We start from the raw sequence: 19,508 nt of genomic DNA on the forward strand, positions 1-19,508 counted from the left end.
AAAAAGAAAGAGTTAAAGTTCTTAAGATCTTTTGGTGAGAGATGTGAGTTGGGTTTGACATTTGGGAATGATTGTGTAATTGTATGTTTGGGAAAATGGTAGAACAATGGAGATTGAGCATTGTATGCATGAGTTGGTCCCTTTCTTAGATATATTATGTGCAATGTCAAGGCTACTTGTTTTGAGAGTAAACCACCTTAAAGATCATATGTTTTGAACCTCTTGAATCACTTGAATAAAAGCCTTCCCTTACCCAACCAAATGACTTGGACCAACTGACCATTTGCAAGAATTCACCTGATGTTTTGTGCTTAATGAATGTGAGAGTTGGTTGATTTGAATGTGTGGATGCTTGATGATGAGTGTAAGAACAAAAAGAGTTAAGATAGGCCTAGAGAAGCTAGAGTGTAATAAGAGAGTGTGCTAGTTGTGTTTCTTTTGGCTATGTGCTCCCTCCTTCAACCTCTCTCCCTATGAGTTCTAGAAAGTTCACTTGTGGACAAGTAAAAGAACAAGTTTGGGGGAGTTGATATCTTGCATATTTACATTGTTTTATCCATTCATTCATAAACATTTTCATCATATAGATTAGGATTTAGACATGTTTAGGTTGCATTTTGCATACATATGTCTCTATCAGGTATTTGAGTACCACATGGAGTTTCTGGAGACATTTGGGTGCATTTGGAGCTCAAAAAGGAGTGTTTAGAGTGGTCATTGGGCGAGCAAGGCATGGAGCGACCAGTCCGGAGCGACACCACCAAGTCGCTCTGACTTCCCTATTGGAGCGACCTTACCAGAGCGACAGGGAGAAGTCGCTCGCGGTTTCATCACTCGGAGACGCGAGAACGAGCCCAGAGCGACCTCCCGGAGCGACACCACGAAGTCGCTCGCATCTCACACCCCTCTCGGAGCGACCTCCCAAAGCGACACCCCGAGGTCGCTCGCGTCTTTATGGAGAGACGACACGAAGCGAAGCCTGGAGCGACCTCTCAGAGCGACCTACCAAGGTCGCTCCCGATCCAGAGCGACCCGTTGGAGCGACACACCAAAGTCGCTCGCGACCCCTCGCCCGGAGACACCAAAATCAGCCCTGGAGCGACTTCCCGGAGCGACACCTGCAAGTCGCTCCGCGTTATTTTGCTGCCGAAAATCATGATTTCTTAAGGACCTTTTTGCAATTTATTTTGGACGTTTTGCACTTGGAAAAACCTATGTTTTAAACATCTTTTGTAGCCACCAGTGGCAGATTATCTTTTATCTTGGATCTATTGAGAAAGACACAAGAACTCTCTTGAGAAGTTCATCTCTTGGATTTTGATTGTTATGTTCTTGTGTTCTTGTTGATTTCTTATCTATTTCTTTACATGATTAATCTGAAATCCAATATGGGTTTAAGAGGAATCATGGAGAGTAGTGAGTAATCACCTTTGGAATTCATGGGTTAGGGAGATTAAGGGTGATTAGGTTAGAGTTAGGATGTTTTAGTGTAGATCATTCATATTTCCTTGCTAGTAGAGTAATCATAATGCATCTTCTGAGTTGGCCACTCAGTTGTTGATCCTTAGGCATTTCTCACCCGAAAGGTGTTCGATGAAATGTCCGAGACAACTCTCCTAGGCTTTTAGTATACTTTGCCAAAGACATTTGTTGTTAAAGGTACTAAGATAGCTAATAGACTTGTTAGTAATGATTGCTTTCATATTATTCAACCAAAGACATTTGATGTTTGAGATATGTTAGCAAATGAGCATTCATCTAGACATAGAGCTTGCTTAGAATTGTGTCTAGGCTTAAGGTTGATTGTTTGATTGATCATTTGCCATCCTTAGTTCGATACTTGATCACCCAAGGTCTAATCCCTATACCCATGAGTTCTCTTTTCCTTTAGTCAAGAAAGTATCATTCTGTTATTGCTTTCTAGTTTTAGTCATAGTTTAAAACCCTTCTAAATCATTGGTTGCACTTAGATTAAGTGAGTACTTGCATTCTCAGTGCTTTGATATCCTTCAGAACTGGTTCGACAATCTTTTATACTACAACATTTGTCTTAGGAGCCTTGAAAACTCCTAACATCAACTACTGAACTGAAGATACTAAATTAGAATAAACATAAACCGATTTGATTCTTCTAATAAAACTTATTCTGACCTCAACTGAATATTAACCATAGTTTTATGACTAAAAAAATCAATATGCATAACCCCGTGTATCAATATATCACACGAGTTTTTGTAAATCGAGTTTTTAAAATAATCTGGCATCAGTTCTAATAATTTTATCGTTTTGTGGCTAATTTTATTTGGTCAACACAAACCAGTTTGGAGGGTAAAATCAGGCCCGGCTCAAAAGAATTTTGGGCCCTTGGCAAAATAGTTAAAAAAAAATTTTTTTTACGTAAATATATGGTAACTTAAAAATTTCGGACATTTATCTTTAATTTTTTTAAAAAATATTAAACCATTTTTAATATTATTTATGCAAAAAATCTTTTAGGCCCTTGACCAATGCCCCTTTGCCCATCCTCTTGAGCCGGGCCTGGGTAAAATGTACCCAACTAAACAAAGAAGTGAAGGTTGAAACTTTTTAACTAGCCGGTACAATTAATGAAGAAAACATCATTTTGTAGGTATCTAAAAGCAATATACTAACACAATGTAAACATAACTGAAAACTATTATCAGTTTGAATTTAATTTTTAAAAAATAAAAAATTATCCGTACGGATCAAAATCTAGTTGTTTAATTAAACCTGTAACTAGGTTTTTGTTTGTTTGTCTCCTGGTCACTTGAAACTCAAAATCTCTATGGGAGTGATTGGTTCAGATTTATCTCCCTACTTTAGCTTTATTTATTTTTAAATCACTAAATTTTACCAATCATGTTGTAGCTTTACTTTTAAAAATTAAAGTCTACATCAAGTTTTTATTTAGTTTTACCAATCATGCTTTAGCTTTATTTTTAAAGCTACAGCAAAAAAAAATAAAGCAAAATTTTTTCTTATGTATTTTAGGCAAAAATCCTACATCTTCTTTTTATAGGTTGTAGAATCTGTAAATGAAAAAAAAAATATATAATATCAAATAAGTTATATAATCATAATAAAAACTTTTATAAATATTTTAATTTTGAATTTGAGTGTTTTAAAATTATTAAGATATTTAAATAATATAAATATTATTTACATATCACATTTTAAATTACAATAAATTTTGATAATTTATTTTAAAAATATTAATATAAATTATTTTAATTGATATAAAATAATAATTTTATATATACAACACATATTTCATATATTTTATTTTAAATTATCTACATCTTAGAGCTACAACAAATTTAACTACAACAAAAGTCTCTGCAGAAAAAGTCTACAGTAACAACTTTACAACTACAACCGATTTATCTACAACTAAACATCTACAGCTAAATTTTTAAAGCCACAGTCAAACCAATCATCACCTATGTATACATAACAACGGAAGACTCAAAAACCCTATACGAAGCTGGGCCTACCATGGACTAGATATATTATATATTATATTTTTTTAGGATAATCACATTTATAATTGTTAATCTTGATCTCTTTTTTTTGTCGACTAAGAAAAAAAAAAGTGTTTCTTGATCTTAGAACATTTTTTATTGTATTTGTGTCGTCATGTTTCAACAACTGGGTCTTGAGCAGGGGTAGGAAAACAACTAAAACCAAGCAAACCGGTAGTTGGAAAACCAAATTTTTACTCACGATATAAAGTCAGAAACTGAAACTATAGCTTCCAATTTTTCTGAAAAATACGGATCCCATTTAGACTCCAAAGATTTACCCAGACTAGTTTTCATAATTCTCTATCTTACATACATAATAAAATATCCATATAATTTTTTTCATAATTATAATTTCGTAATAAATCAGCGTTAAAAATACATATATATTATATATATATATATATCTTAAATAATTAATTATTCCAAATTCACAATAAGAACAAATAAAAGGGAAATTGCTAGTCGAAATATAACACAACACGTTGCTTATACAGCTACAGTAAAGCTTGTGTTCTTATCTCTTACGTGGCATGTTTACATTTTGATTAATAACACAGTAAGTAAATCTAAGTACTGTATGTATTTAGGTAACATTATCTAAATACTCCCTCTGTTTCATATTAGATGATGTTTTAGAAGATTTTTGTTGTTTCAAAATAGATGATGTTGTGATATTTTTATGTTATTTTTAGCTTTATTGAAAACTGTGTAACCAATTAGATGTTGTAGTCATTTTTGTAATTGGTTGGATGATTTTTAAATTATATTTTTAAAATTATTTTTTAGAGAAAAGTAAATTTCTTAATCTTTGTGCACTAAGGAATAACATCATCTATTGTGAAACAGAGGGAGTATTGCATTTCCCCTTTTGTAAATTGACTTTGTACACAAGTAAGACATTTGGCAAGGATGACAAAAAAAACAGAAACAAAAAAGACACTTGGCATACTAAAAAGTGAAGATAATATGATATTTATGGTATACATATTGACCCAAAAGTGTTGAATAAACAAAATATTGACCACAGAAATTTGCGCATCTTTTTCCGTAAGCTGACAGATACACAACACATATCTTTCACCTTCTGCGTCCTTATAAAAAGCACCATAGTCCATACGGTTTTCAAACACATTAGTTACAATAGCAGCAACATAGTGAGCGAGGTCAGGGGAGAAGATGTTTGGATTTGAAAACATGAAGATTTCCAGCAGTGCTGCAACCAACCCGGTCATCAATCTCGATCAGTATGTGTTAATTTTACCAAAAAATGACTAAGTTCGTTTTAATTCCAAGTAACATATATGCATGATTGCGTTTTTCTTTGAGAGAAATTATATTAATAATTGGCTAATGACTTTCCGCTAAAATTTTATATGAACAATAAGTTTGGAATCTCAAACATCTGACGTCTGTCATCAAAATTTTGATTTGACCAAACACACATTTGCCTTTCACAATCGAAACTTAAGTCTCGATTCTCGATTGTTTCAAACGTTACTTTTTCTCTAGTATTTGTCTTTGACACTATCGTCAAATATATTTTTTGTCAAATAAATTTTGTTGTAAAACCCTAAGCGTTGTGATTAATTCATATTTGAGAAACAATACACTGCTATGTATAACGTATAAGTGTGAAGGATTTTTTTAACGCATAAACAAGATTAAAAAGAATCCATAACGATTAAAATAAAAGTAAAAAAGAATGATAAATTTGCTTGTGTTAATTATTCTCAGAGGAGATCCGACGGCATTCCAAGAGTATTGGATGAGTACGAAGATGAAGGAGAGGTGTGTTGTGGTGATACCAGGATGGGACCTGATGAGCTACTTTAGCGATAAGACGAACGTGTGTTGGTTCCTGCGGCAAGATCTTGCTGAGGCGATCAAGGCGTTGCACCGTGCGATCGGCAACGCAGCGACTGAAGAACGCTACATCGTGGTGGGTAATGGCTCTACACAGCTTTGTCAAGCCGCTTTGTTCGCACTTTCTTCTCTCTCTGAGGACAAGCCTCTCAGCATTGTCGCTGCGGTTCCTTACTACTCCGTAAGCCCTCACTCACTGAATAGATTTAAAACAACATTGTTAATAACAACATAACATATTCATGAAATGGCACTTAGACTATATAGATGATAAAAACATAAATGTTCTAGTTGTTGCATCATCACTTGTTAGTACTATGGTTGTAGCATAGTAGATCACACAATTTAATTTAGAAATCGAAATCCATGACCTAATTATATCCTAGCTACAGAACATGTTATGATGGTCTGCAAATACATGTTTCATGAGCACGCAACACATGACACATCCCAGAGATAAAAAAACATAAATTGAACTTTAATATTAATAATGCTAACGTCTTACATTCCTATCCTTTAAATTTCGTTTAATATCTATGTTATACGTTTTGTTACAGACATACGAGGAGGAGGCATCGTATGTTCAGTCGCAGCTGTACAAGTGGGAAGGAGACGCAAGAACGTTCAACAAACCCGGACCATACATCGAGATGGTGACATCACCGAACAATCCTGATGGGACCATCAGAGAGCCGGTGGTGAACCGTGGTGGGAAAGTGATATACGACTTTGCGTATTACTGGCCACACTACACTCCTATCACTCACCGTCAAGACCACGACATTATGCTCTTCACCTTCTCTAAGATCGCCGGTCACGCTGGGTCCCGCATCGGGTGAGTCAAACTAACCACTTACTTAGTTTAAAATCATTTTAAGTTACTTGACCCTGAATCCTTGTCGATATATAGCGTGAGAGTTTGATAAACGTACTTGCTCCACTTTGGTTGTTCATTTATGTGTGAGAAACAATCACTGAAACGAGGCACATTTGGTACTTATCTATGCAATTCGTTATACAAGCATTAGTTATTGAAATTATTTACTTTTTTTTGAGTGAAGGTGGGCCTTAGTGAAGGACATAGAGGTGGCTAAAAAGATGGTGCAATACCTAACAATCAACTCAATTGGTGTGTCTAAGGAGTCGCAGATTCGAGCCACCGCAATCCTCAATGAACTCACCAAAAGTTGTCGCATCAAATCGGAGAGTTTCTTCAAGTATGGTAACGAGAAGGTGAAGTCACGGTGGGAGAGTCTACGCTGGGTCGTAGATAAGACCGGTGACAAATTCACTCTACCTGATTACCCTCTAGCCTTTTGCAACTTCTTTGGCAAAAGCAGCTCCACTTATCCTGGTAATAAACCACAAATTATTTTGTGTGTGTTGAATATGTAACGGTCTTGGCCATCCACTAATGGTTTTGGATATGTTGAAATGGTTGTTGCAGCGTTTGCATGGCTGGGGTGTAACAAAGATAAGGATCTCAAAATTCTCTTGAAGGAAAAATATGTTTTAAAAAGAGGAGGAGAGAGATGTGGCAGTGATAAGAAGTACGTACGCGTCGACATGCTTGGACCCAACAAAGACTTTCAAGACTTTCTCAACAGGCTTCTCACCATCAAGTATCCTAGATGCTTTCTTTGAGCCTTAGATTATTGTTTTTTTTCTTTCCATATGACATTTCCAATCATGGTTGTTCTTTTCGAAATGTTGAGCACAATGGTATTCTGATGTTTTCCTTTCTTCTGAATTTATCTTATAATAATAATTTAAAAGATTTACTATCATTGAGTGTTAAAAAAAAATGTCACTATCTTTCTATTTGGAAAAGTATTTTGAACTAATTGGATAAAAATACTTAACCAAAATAGAAAGTGTATTATTAATTAAATGAGTTCATAATGAGGGGAATATAGAACCCTAAGAGCACCATTAACCCTAGCACCCCTAATGGGGTTCTTAATCACTTTTTTAGTAATAAATGGGTGTTAAGCACTTCATTTAAGAAACTTCTAAATTGTTGTCCTCCAATGCAAGTATCTTATTTATGGATTCTTAAAAAAAAATAAACATTGAAACACAAAACATTTCAAGCACACTCTACAAGAATACAAGTAAATAAAGAGTAGAAGTATTTCAAGACACAAAACATTAAGATAAGAAGTGGATACCTTGTTGATCCTGAGCTTGAACAAGACCAATAATAGCAAAAGCTCCTAGTACCAGCAACAATATGAAGCATTGATGCAGCTGTAGAGCGTTCAAAGGAGGTCAATCAACTTCATTGAGTTCCAATGCCCCCACATGCTCGTAGTGATCTCCCCAATACGTTATCTGATGCTCCCAACCTTGGCAATTTCAGGTTTTTAGTAGGATGCTCAGCATCAGATGCACCATCTAACTGATCAAAATCAGAGAACTAGAAATCATGGATCAATAAGCCTAAGCCCCATCAGATACTTTCTTTTCTTCTATCCACTGAGTTTCCTACAAAATTGAGGCAATTCAGCAATGAGATACCAGAAATAAATACCAAACTGAATTACAATGAAGGAGGAAAATACACAAACAGTATAAGATTCATGTGATCATTGCGAAGTAAAAAAGCTTGAGGAACATTAACTATTACTACACTTGTCAAATTCAAGAAGAGAGAAAGAGGACAAACCATATGTGATACGAAATCCAGAAGCAAAAGTGCTTCACTGATCTTCCTATCCCGGAAAAGTCCCTTGACAAGACTACAGAATGTTTGCAACCTCTTCAAGAAGCGTAAGAGCCATCTCCAACCTCTCAGCTTTAATAAGATTATCAATCAGAAGCCTATATACAGAAACAAATGGGGCAGCATCATCCTTCGCTGTTGATTCATGATAACGAATTGAATCCACAAAGCTATGGTTTATGCAGTGACGAAAAAAGAAGATCCGACGAGGAGAGAGGTAGGAGAAGTCCGAAGGCAGCAGAGACAGCCTGAAACGAGGTCCGAGCAGGTCGCGACACAACTCCGTCGGAGGTCTCCGGCTTCGAGACGTGTGATCGAGAAAAGAGAGAGCGGCATCGGACGATTTCGTCAAGAGAGAGGAAGAACGGTGATTGTTTGACACGTGTTACATAAGCAGCGCTTCTTGTGAAGCTTAATTAAGCAGCGCTTCTTATTTAATTACACAATTTTCTTTTTCTTTTTAACCTAAAAATACTAAGCAACCGGGTTAAGCGTCCGCGTTGTTGATGCTCTAAGAGCTGCTCCATCATTGAGTATATATGCCCTAACCTTGACTCATCACATGATGAATTCACCTTTTATGGTATAAAATGATAGTAGTGTGGCGCTGAATTAGGTTGTACCACATTACCACTCAAAACCGTCTGTATCTATACATAATAGCAAACCAACTTCGGTGACATCAACATTTTTTTATAGGAAAATAAAACTAAAATTATACGGTCGAGATTGTTTCAGTTATGTGATCTAGTGGATAAAATTTAAGTTTCATTTAGGGTCTGATGTCATCAATATGCAAACGGCATTCCTTTCGCTTTCTTTCTTTGAAGAGACTGGGTTAATGATGGTCTGATAGTCTGCAATCACACTTTGGAAACTTCAATCGCTTTCTTTTTACTGGCTGTAGCATCCGTACAACAAACCACATTGTAGCCTGGAGCTACTTTAAGTCCTTTGTTTTAAATTTGCAGATGTAGTCTCATGGCATTTTAATTCAAAAGGTATTATACCAGGCTTAAATAAATGACGAACACGCTCTTGAACTAACTGTATCATAGCAATTATATAATTTTGTTTGCAGAAAAAAGTGAGGTGAAATTAACACGCTCTTGAACTAACCGTATCATAGCCTGGAATTTTTTTCTTTTTCTGAAATTAACATTCTGAATTTAACATTCTGACTAGATTTTGACCCGCGCTTTCAAAGCGCGGATTTATTTTTGTTTTTTTTTCAATTGACAAATATTTAGTAAATGTCACATTTTCATATATTTGTGTTTTATTTTATAAAAGACTTAAAAATTTTATCTTTATTTATCGTATTTTATTTTAAATAACTATTTATGTTTAAAAAATTAAACTTTATTTTTTTAATGAATTAATTTGGTATAACTCTGATAAATTAATTTTATCATGGGGTTAATATTTTAATTAAAAAATTATATACTTTTAATAAAGATTTATATTTTTCAATAAAAAAATTCAATTATTTTTATGAATGCTTAAATTATATTAAGAAAAGAAAAAAATAATAATTAAGAATAGTTGAAAAAAATTATTTGAACTTGGACTCAATGACTCAAAGGAAAAAAAAAGTGAGAATTGAATCTGATTTTTTAATAGGCCCAACAGGCCCAAGAGAGATTTGATGTGGGCTGGATCCAAAAATAATGACCCAATATAGATTTGTTATTAATATTACTTAATTGCCCTTAATGAAACATGCAATGTTAGTGAAGGAAAGGGCGGGCTAAGGTAAATATGACAATAGGATTCTGCTTTAATAGTATAGACTAGATTTTGATCCGCGCTTTCAAAGCGCGGGTTTATTTTTGTTTTTTTTTTCAATTGACAAATATTTAGTAAATGTCACATTTTCATATATTTGTGTTTTATTTTATAAAAGACTTAAAAATTTATCTTTATTTATCGTATTTTATTTTAAATGACTATTTATGTTTAAAAAATTAAACTTTATTTTTTTTAATGAATTAAGTTGGTATAACTCTGATAAATTAATTTTATTATGGGGTTAATATTTTAATTAAAAAATTATATACTTTTAATAAAAATTTATACTTTTCAATAAAAAAATTTAATTATTTTTATGAATGCTTAAATTATATTAAGAAAAAAAAAATAATTAAGAATAGTTGAAAAAAATTATTTTAACTTGGACTCAATGGCCCAAAGGAAAAAAAGAAGTGAGAACTGAATCTGATTTTTTAATAGGCCCAAATGGCTCAAGAGAGATTTGATTTGGGCTGGATCCAAAAATAATGACCCAATATAAATTTGTTATTAATATTACTTAATTGTCCTTAATGAAACATGCAATGTTAGTGAAGGAAACATGTCCCTAAGTAATTATGACAATAGGATCCTACTTTAATAGTATAGATATGATGAAGTTTTGATCAATAATATAATACTCATCTAAAATATATGCAACATATCAACGAGAGAAATGGCCATAGTAAAATCTAGCAAAAATAATCCGTGGAATTTTTAATATTGAGAAGAAGAGTACATATATGAGGTGTACGTGATCATGGTGACAACTATTTGTTTTTCTAGCTATCGAAAGTTAAAACGAACCGATAGGAAAGAAAGACGAAGACAAATAAAGATTTTAGAAGAAAACAGTGCAACACCTAACAATTTAAAGTGTTTTTCACTAATAAGTAAAGTGTCTGTTTTCTGCTGATTCACTAATGTTTAATCCAAAGTTTAGGTTTATTACAGTTTTATCATCTAATAAACATGATTTTTGTTTTTAAGTAAGCTCTGACATTATCTGATTGTTATAGCATAACATGTCTTTTATAGAATTGTATGAATTTGGTGATTAATATTTGAGGAGAATGTGATATAGATCCGTGAGAGAGTGAGAGAGATATGAGTGAGTTTGTTTGCTTAAGAGAAAGAGTAAAGAGGAATCATTTTTTTTTGTCAACGATTATATTAAAACGAAAAGGTCTAAACGATTACATCTGGAGCTGTGCTCAATGGTAACAAGATAATAAACGGAGGGATCCTCGACAGTTTGATGAATAACATAATGCAAAAACAAAACAACATAACAAGTACTTGCTCGACAACAGGAGAACCATGGGAAATCATCAGATGCATCCCTGAATAGGTTACTACCACGAGCACGGAATAGTCGGAATCGACGTTGAATAAACGAAACAGCAAAGTTAGAAAGAAGCGGAACGAGCAAGACCAGCTCTAGTTCTGACGATGAGGTTCCCTGAAGAGACTAGGTGAATCTCAATAGTAACATAGCGTTTAAAAATCTTGGATTTGGCGCTGATGAACAAAATGGCTAGACCATGAAACCGAATAGTGCTAGTGACAAGAGAGCTACTACACACTTTACTGACTTGTGATGGCTGAACAAATAGGGTCCTTAACTTAAGCACAACATCACTGCTTTGGGCTAGGTGAACCCTGGTCGTACCGGTTGAACAATCTGATAAAGGAGACATCTTCACCTTCATGGAGACTCTGAAACTACTGAACTTTTGTGGCGGAGTGGACATTGAACTCAGTCCTACACTTCGGACCTTGACATTACCGTGTCGGGACCAGCAAGGTATTACCAAAATACATCTGACCAAACAATCTACAAATCCAATCAAACTGAAAGCGCTTGAGTCCTCGTTGGTTGATAGGAGGAGAGCATCGGGTGGTGGCCGTATAAATACTCCAGAGAACAATGACGGAATGACCCCACCACGTCCGGTGGGACTCGTCGATGTAAACCAGAGCCCCATGGAGGTTTCATTGTTGCTGAGCACCCGGCTTGGATCTGGAAGAGTGTCTACTTGATAGTGTTGAGGGAGTCAACACAGTGGAAGAGGGAAGGTCGGTGAGAGCAGATCTGGCGAGCTTTCCTTCAGAATTAATAGATCTGGTGTTTCTGTTAATACTGAGAGGAGCTACGACGAGAACGCGGTTAGGAATGGCGGCGACTACGAGCTGAGCGGGAGAGTTGTTGACGATGAAGTGAGCTTGGGAGGTGGTGATGAAGAGAAGAGCAGGAGTGGAGGTGACTACGCTCTGGACGGGGGATGTGATGATGATGAGAGCAACAACAAATCCAGCGAGAAAGCGAGACAGAGACATGGAGTAACGCGAGACGATGACGGTGGAGAACGGAACGCAAGATGATGATGGTGGAGAGAGAAAGCTAGAGGAACGAGCAGACGATGGAGATAGACAAATGCCGGAGCATAAGACCCGACGCCGGAGGCCTTACCGGCGTCGAGGAAGAAGCAAGCTGACAGTGCCTCGATTGTCGTACCCGAGAGAATTAGGACAGTAAAGAGGAATCATATTTCCTTAGATTAATTCTGAACATGTTACAACCTATTTAAAGACAAACCAGATCACAAGTTGCCAAGAGAGAAACAATAAACAAATGCAAGGAAGTACAAATAAGAATAAACAAAGAGGAGAGAGGTCTGGCGGGTCAGGCTCGTCCAGCCGAGTAGAAAGCGACCGTTCACAATGGTCCACTCTGATCTGATCTTCCTTAACCAACCCGTGACTCTCCTCCAATTACGTCTCTCTTTCCTTAATTTGTGTCGGCATTCTTCACACTTCTAGCTGATTTAAATAAGCTTCCTTGATCAGACTAAGTCCGTCTCTTGTCTTGCAAGTTACATTAGGGTTAGGGTTCTTCTCTTGTACGGACAGTACTTGTTTAACAACTCCAAACCCTTGTCTTGCCTTGCTATCTTGCTGCTGTCTCTCATAGATTCATGTTCAACCTTTGCAACTCTTATTTGCTTCATGTCAACATCTTTTTCCTAAACACTTTTTACATGATTCTTTTAATTTTTGAATCATACACTTTTTACAGGATTATTTTAATTTCTGAAAGACACACTTGTTCGTATCTATCTTATTAAAACTCAAGTACAAAATTGGAGTGTTTGGAGACTTGAATAGGACTATTAAAAAATTTGGAGTGTTTGGAAACATGGATTGCAGTCTTTTAAAAAAAAATTATTTTTGTTTGAAAACAAGGATAGTAATATTAAGAAAAAAAATAATGGGCTTATGTTTTTTTAAAAAATTGAAAGTTATCTAGGCCACTTTTAAAATATACCAAAATGGGTCAATCTAATTGCCTAAATTTTTTTTTCTAAACTAACCATAAAACAAAATTTAAACTTTATATACATATTTCAAATCAAAATAATAATTCAAATTTGATTTATATCAAAAATTGATTCAAAAAAAAATATATATATATATATATATTCAAAAATGGATTTTTACTAAACTATTTTTCAATAACCATTATAAAAAATATTGTCAATATATATAATAAAAATATAATACAAAGCCCAATTTGAAATACCAACTCAAATTATGGTTTTTATATTTCATATTAAGTTTTAAAAGTATAATCTATGTAATTATTTATATGATGGTATGTATAAAATACTATTAATTATATGATTACTTATATGATGGTACATATAAAATACGATTAATTATATGATGATAAAATACGATATATAATAATGACTAGGGATGGGCTTTTGGGTACCCATACGGGTTTGGTTCTAATCGGTTTGTATTTCGGGTTTTCGGGGTCAAAGATTTCAGCCTTATTAGAATATTTCTAAATTTTGGTTTGAGTTCGATGTGGATCTTTGCGGGTTTGGTTTGGGTTTGGATAACTAATTTAAATTATTTTTAAAGTCTTAAATCATTATATATTTTAAATTTCTCAAAATGTATAAATAAAATAATATATTACGTATAAATTTGAATAACATATGTCATAATACTTAAGCTTAACATATCAATTGGCTTGATTTAAAATTTTGGATATGGAATCAATAATTATTTTAAGTATTTTTGGTGATTTGAGTATACTTTAACTATTTCAGATATTTACTTTTGACTATCTATATATATTTTCAAGTATTTAAACTAATTTAAAAGTATCATTTTGATGTTTTATATACGTTAAATCTTAAAATAATTAATATATATAAGTATATAAATCTATTTTTAGATAAATTCAGATACTCAAATACTTCGGTTCAGATCAGATTCGGTTCTCTAAATAACAAAATTTTGAATAATTAGAATATTTAATCAATTTATGTTCGGGTTTGGTACTATATTTTTGGATCGGTATCGGTTATGTTTCTCGAATTCATTTTTCCAAATCCTAATAATTACATGAAAAACAAATATCAACATATTTTTCAAAATATACACCCGCGCGCCTGCGCGGGTCAAAATCTAGTACCTCTTTAATTTATGAACAACAAAATATTTTCTACTTCTTTAAAAAATTTCAACGACGCATCATTTCATACATCTCTTTTGATTTCTGAATAATGCACCAATAAATCAATCGACACGTTCAAGTGTTTAGTTATCTTAATTCCTCATACACCACCATCATAGAAAGATTATGAGATCTTTGGATATGACCTTCATATGTATTTCTCTTAACATCTTCATGATATTTTTATAGGTTTCTCTATATATAATAGCAAATATGTTTTGTTTTATACTTGCGTCATTATTTTTTATAAAAAATAGTCTAATGCAACCATTGAACTTATCATAGTTTTATAATCTAACAAAAAGAATATATTATTTATAAGATTGGAAATTATCAAACTGTTGTAGTAAAAGACATGTTCTTCTATACAAATATTTTGTTATTTCAAAATACACAAATAAAAGCTAAAAGTTAAAAAAATATATGAATGTGATAGATATAAAATCATCTTCGACTGTATATTATAGAGTATAAAAAAAATTGATAATATCTAATAATTTTTTGGGTTTTACCATAAATATAATGTGAGTGTGCCATATAAATAAATTTTAAAATATTGTTGTAATTTTAAAATAGTTTTTCGTATTTAATATATTCCACTTCTGTTTGAATTTCTATGATAGTTTATCTAACAGTTGTAAATTTTGAAACTTAATAAGGTAAAAATTTATAAAATTTTATATTACAAAAATTTAATATCTAAATGAATGTGGTGATGTTAGTGATAAATAACTACTAAATACAAAAAAAATTAAGCATAAAACTGAAAATAATACATTTAGAATTGCGGTTGTAAGTTATACTTCCATGAGTGCCAATACATGAAATTGGTTCTTAAGAAAGTCTAATTTAATGGTTTAAATTAATATTATAAATGAGAATTATTTATGTAGGAATCATATTGGAAATAAAAGGCATTCATTCATTGAAATAATTTTATATCTTCCAATTGTTACTTTTTTTTTTGTTATTCTATAATATAGTGTTCTTAATAACATATTTTATCTTGAAGAACTCTATGAAACACATATTTGGCACTCTATTTCCATTACATAATATTTCATGCAACCATCGTTTCATGTCTGATCTTAATTTAATTTTCTTTCGATTTTAGGTTACAATATGGAGGAAACTCACTTTTCAATTTTATTAGATCAATATTCTCTATAATAAATTTTAAGCTAAATGTTTTAGATTTATTTTAAATATGAATTGCTTACATAGAGTTGAGATTAGAAGGCATCCATTCATTTAAGTAGTTATATCTCTTAGAACAACCATTTCATTTAGTTAAAGTTTTTCAACAGTTACGTCTTCGAAAATTGTTACTACAAATTGTATAAAAACTCTATTAAATTCGAATGCCACTCAATTTTTTAACATTATATATTTGCATCAATCATCTGCTATTTACTAAAATTATATATACTAGGGAGTTTTCCGGGCTACGCCCGGATTTTTTCCAATAATTTTAGTTTAATTTTTATATTTATATTTATTTTAAAAACGAACAAATATGATATACACTGAAACTTGTTATAGAACTATAAATATAAATGCAAATTTAAAAATATTTGAAATAATTTGTTGTGTGTTTATTGGAGTTTTATGTAGGATATTAGTAAGATTAATAAAAGTTAACTAAATTATAAGTTAAGATATATATATATATTCTTTATATTGGTTATTTATTTTTATGTAAAACAATTGTAAAGCTTATAATTACAACTGTATAAATTTTGATTGGTTTTAAAATTATTAAGTTTCATTTTTGTACTTGTCTTTAAAAGAAAGTACCACCGATTTGTATACCAGTTATTTATGTGTTGTCTTCAATTTATTGTTTTAACCAAAATAATTTTGTCAACGTTTTTAACCAAAATTTAAACTTAACATTTATTGTTGCTATTTAATTTCTGTTTTTTTTTAAGTTTGTTTGTGATAGAAAGAAAATTTTGCATCATGATTTGAAATATTATTAGTTGTAAATTTATAGAAGGTTTACTTTCTTACTGTTGTTGATGTAATATTAATTTTACAGTTTCTTATTTTAATTATTTAATTAATCAGATTTTTTGGAAATAATTTTGAATATTAACTAGAGCTTGACCCGCACGCCCGTGCGGGTGTTAAGTGTTTTTATATGTGTTTTTTGTTTTCTATATGAACTTCTCATATATTTAAGATGAATAACCATTTTGTAATACAATTGTATCACCATATTAATTTTTATTTTTTTATAAATTTTTATTTCTTTTCCATTTTAAGTCTTCTATTTTTTTTAAAAAAAGTACATATTGAAATGTTAATTGTTTAGTAAATGATAATATGCTATCAATTTTAACGATTTTATAAACAAAATATATATCTATAATTATTGTGAATTTTATGTTTGTACCTAAATAAAGAAGAAATGTTTTTTTTTTAACAATATATAATATAATATTGAGAAATTCCTTGGGATAGACCTAGAAATTGTTATGTCACAAATATAGACCATAAAAATAAAAATGACCAAAATAGACTTAAATGTTTTATCAAAAGAAATAAATATACACATATACCCATATGGTTAATTAATCTAGACATTAGAGTTTAGAGTTAAGGGGTGGAGTTTAGGGTTTAGGGTTTAAGGTTTAGGATTTAGAGTTTAGGGTTTAGAGTTGAAGAGTGGAGTTTTGGGGATATGATTTCAATTTTTTTTTTAAATTTAAAATTTTCAAAATAAAAAATGCTATTTTGGTCATTTTAGTTTTTGAGGTCTATTTTTGTGACAAAAACTTAAAAAGTCTATTTGAAAGAATTGCCCTAATATATTTTCTTAAATCATTTTTCTAAAGAAAATTATAATCACAATTTCATTAATGAAAATGAAATTAAGATTATGATTTGGGCTGATGTATACCGTTATTTGGGCTCAAAAAAATTGTTTGATGTGTCAAAAACCCCATTAGGTATCTGTTTCTTTTTTTTCCGGGAAAAAAACAAACAGTTTTGTGTCACCGACGAAAGGAAACAAACTTATTTTTCGATAAAAACAAAGCTAAGATCCAGACCACATGTTCTTATGTTTCTGGATCAAAACTAAGAATATGTATGCAGATCGTAAGTGAAAAACTGTACATATAAAACTTCTGATTTTGAGGATATTTAGGTTTTGTTTTATTTCTTAGATATTGATTGTTGTCGATTTGCATCATGTAGAACGGGAGCACGGGTCAAGCTAAGAAGCTTACTATAGAAGATCTGTTTATGAGAACTCATGCCCTAACACACCGGCTTTGGAGGAGAAGACGAACAGAGAACATCGAAGAGGATTTGAGATAGTCGGAGTCTACATGGAAAGTATTTTTCTTAATTATTCAATTACTTATAGAATTTGGTAGCTGTATAGTCATGTGGTGATGATGTTTGTTGTCAAATTTCATTTTGTGTGTTTGCTAATTCAGCTATTGGAGCGCTTTAGAACTGTTCATCCGCGGGCACGCAGATAATTTACTGATTTTAGTTATTTATTTCTTCAGTTGCTTTGTGTGTATATTAATTGGAATTGGTATATCAGCTTCTCCAGAAGTGCTGCAAACATAGAAGCAGTTTATTGGAGCTGTAGTGGAGTTGATAGATCGAGAATAATTATTAGAGGAGTTTGATGAGGTTGCTTTTACAGAGCATCGTGTCTTTGGCAAGCCAGTGGAGGAGGAAGACAATTATTTTCATGGGAAGAGCACTGTTGAAAAGAAGTAAGTACGGCTGGTTTTAATATGTGTATTTACTTATTTATCAGAGTTTCAGAGATTACTCCATGAAAATGGACAACAAATTTGTATTTTTCTAGTGTGTTGAGCGGTTGTTGTTTTTTGTTTACAATGAGAAAATGTGGGCGAAGGAACAACCACAAGCTGAGCAGAACGAAGTTACTCTCCCACCCTGAGCAGAGAAAGTAAACAACAACTTAGGGTTAGTAACTATTATTACTTAATTGATATGAAAGCAATGTAGTATCATGTAGATTTAGGATTAAGATTGAACCATTGCCTTACATAGTTACATAGTACTATATGGCTTTAGTATTGATTGAATAATGATGCATATATGTATTCTTGTGAATGAATGTGTTATAAATAACAAAGAAGTTCAAAATTATAACACTTAAAGAAAAACAGTAATCTGTCTAAAATAAAAGCAAATCAATACTTGTTAGAACTCAATAAAAACACTTTAAAACTAATTCGCCATTCGTCTTTGAATGGCTTGAGATCATTGATAAGAACCATTTTTCTTGCGCCAGACATGTTTGTTTTCTGAGATGTGTGTGAATGTTAGGAACGTCTTAGACTCGGTATATATAGACAGGTGAAAGAATGTTGGTTAAGGGGAGTTATGGCGTGCATAGATTTTGTGCGGATATTCTCTGCATTAAATTTTTTAAACTAAATCATATCTTTTGAAAATATATGGGAATGATTTATAAATATTGTTATAAATGTTTGCGCAGATTATGGTAACAAATTAGAAAGGCATCTGACGGAAATTAGGAGGAAAGATAACAGAGCTAAAAGATATCTACCTTGGAGAAAAAAAAAGAAGTGGAAAAAAATCTTCCTATGAATAATTACGTAATATATGGGACTGATTTCTATATATTGCTAAGATTGCATGCGAGATTTTAGGTTGTAGCGTCTTTTTTAAAAATTAATTGAATTAATTAAACCAGATGGTTTAGAAGATTAACGGGACAGGATAAGAAACATTGGTTAAAGCCTTATGTTAATGAAATTACTAAAAGACCAATAATTATCCAAGTTTCCAAACAATTTTCTTTAAGATTACTATTCATGTTTCCAAACAATCTCAATGTGTACTTCAGTTTTAATAATATAGATGCTATTATTTGATGTTCTAGTTTTTTCTGTTTGTTGGGTAGTGTTTGTGTGCTCGGTCATCCCTTTATGCAAAGTTGAGATACTTGCTCAAATATGGTCTTGAATGACTTCTCGAAAACATGTATTAGTGAGGACTTCAAACCCAACTTAAAAGCTTTCTAAAATTTATA

The 19,508-nt window shown here is 32.2% G+C and overlaps 1 protein-coding gene and 1 long non-coding RNA gene across 4 annotated transcripts; both read left to right on the forward strand.

Moving 5' to 3' along the window:
* Positions 1–4,649: 4,649 nt before the first annotated feature.
* On the forward strand, positions 4,650–9,263 carry LOC106430840 (tryptophan aminotransferase-related protein 1). Its single transcript, XM_013871636.3, has 5 exons — positions 4,650–4,789; positions 5,280–5,589; positions 5,966–6,243; positions 6,470–6,762; positions 6,856–9,263. The coding sequence occupies exons 1-5, from the start codon at positions 4,722–4,724 to the stop codon at positions 7,050–7,052; spliced, it is 1,146 nt and encodes a 381-aa protein (XP_013727090.1). The 5' UTR covers positions 4,650–4,721; the 3' UTR covers positions 7,053–9,263.
* A 7,969-nt stretch (positions 9,264–17,232) lies between these two features.
* LOC106430823 lies at positions 17,233–19,357 on the forward strand. 3 transcript variants are annotated; one of them, XR_002662390.2, is made up of 4 exons: positions 17,233–17,560; positions 17,660–18,195; positions 18,327–18,412; positions 18,951–19,357. It is a non-coding gene; the product is annotated as an uncharacterized LOC106430823 (long non-coding RNA). The 3 variants fall into 3 exon arrangements; XR_001286087.3 differs by having other exon boundaries at positions 17,235–17,560; positions 17,660–17,800; positions 17,905–18,412; positions 18,951–19,246; XR_002662391.2 differs by having other exon boundaries at positions 17,236–17,560; positions 17,660–18,412; positions 18,951–19,246.
* Positions 19,358–19,508: the final 151 nt, after the last annotated feature.

This window comes from Brassica napus, chromosome A9 (genome assembly GCF_020379485.1).
Source record: "Brassica napus cultivar Da-Ae chromosome A9, Da-Ae, whole genome shotgun sequence".
Lineage (NCBI taxonomy): Eukaryota > Viridiplantae > Streptophyta > Magnoliopsida > Brassicales > Brassicaceae > Brassica > Brassica napus.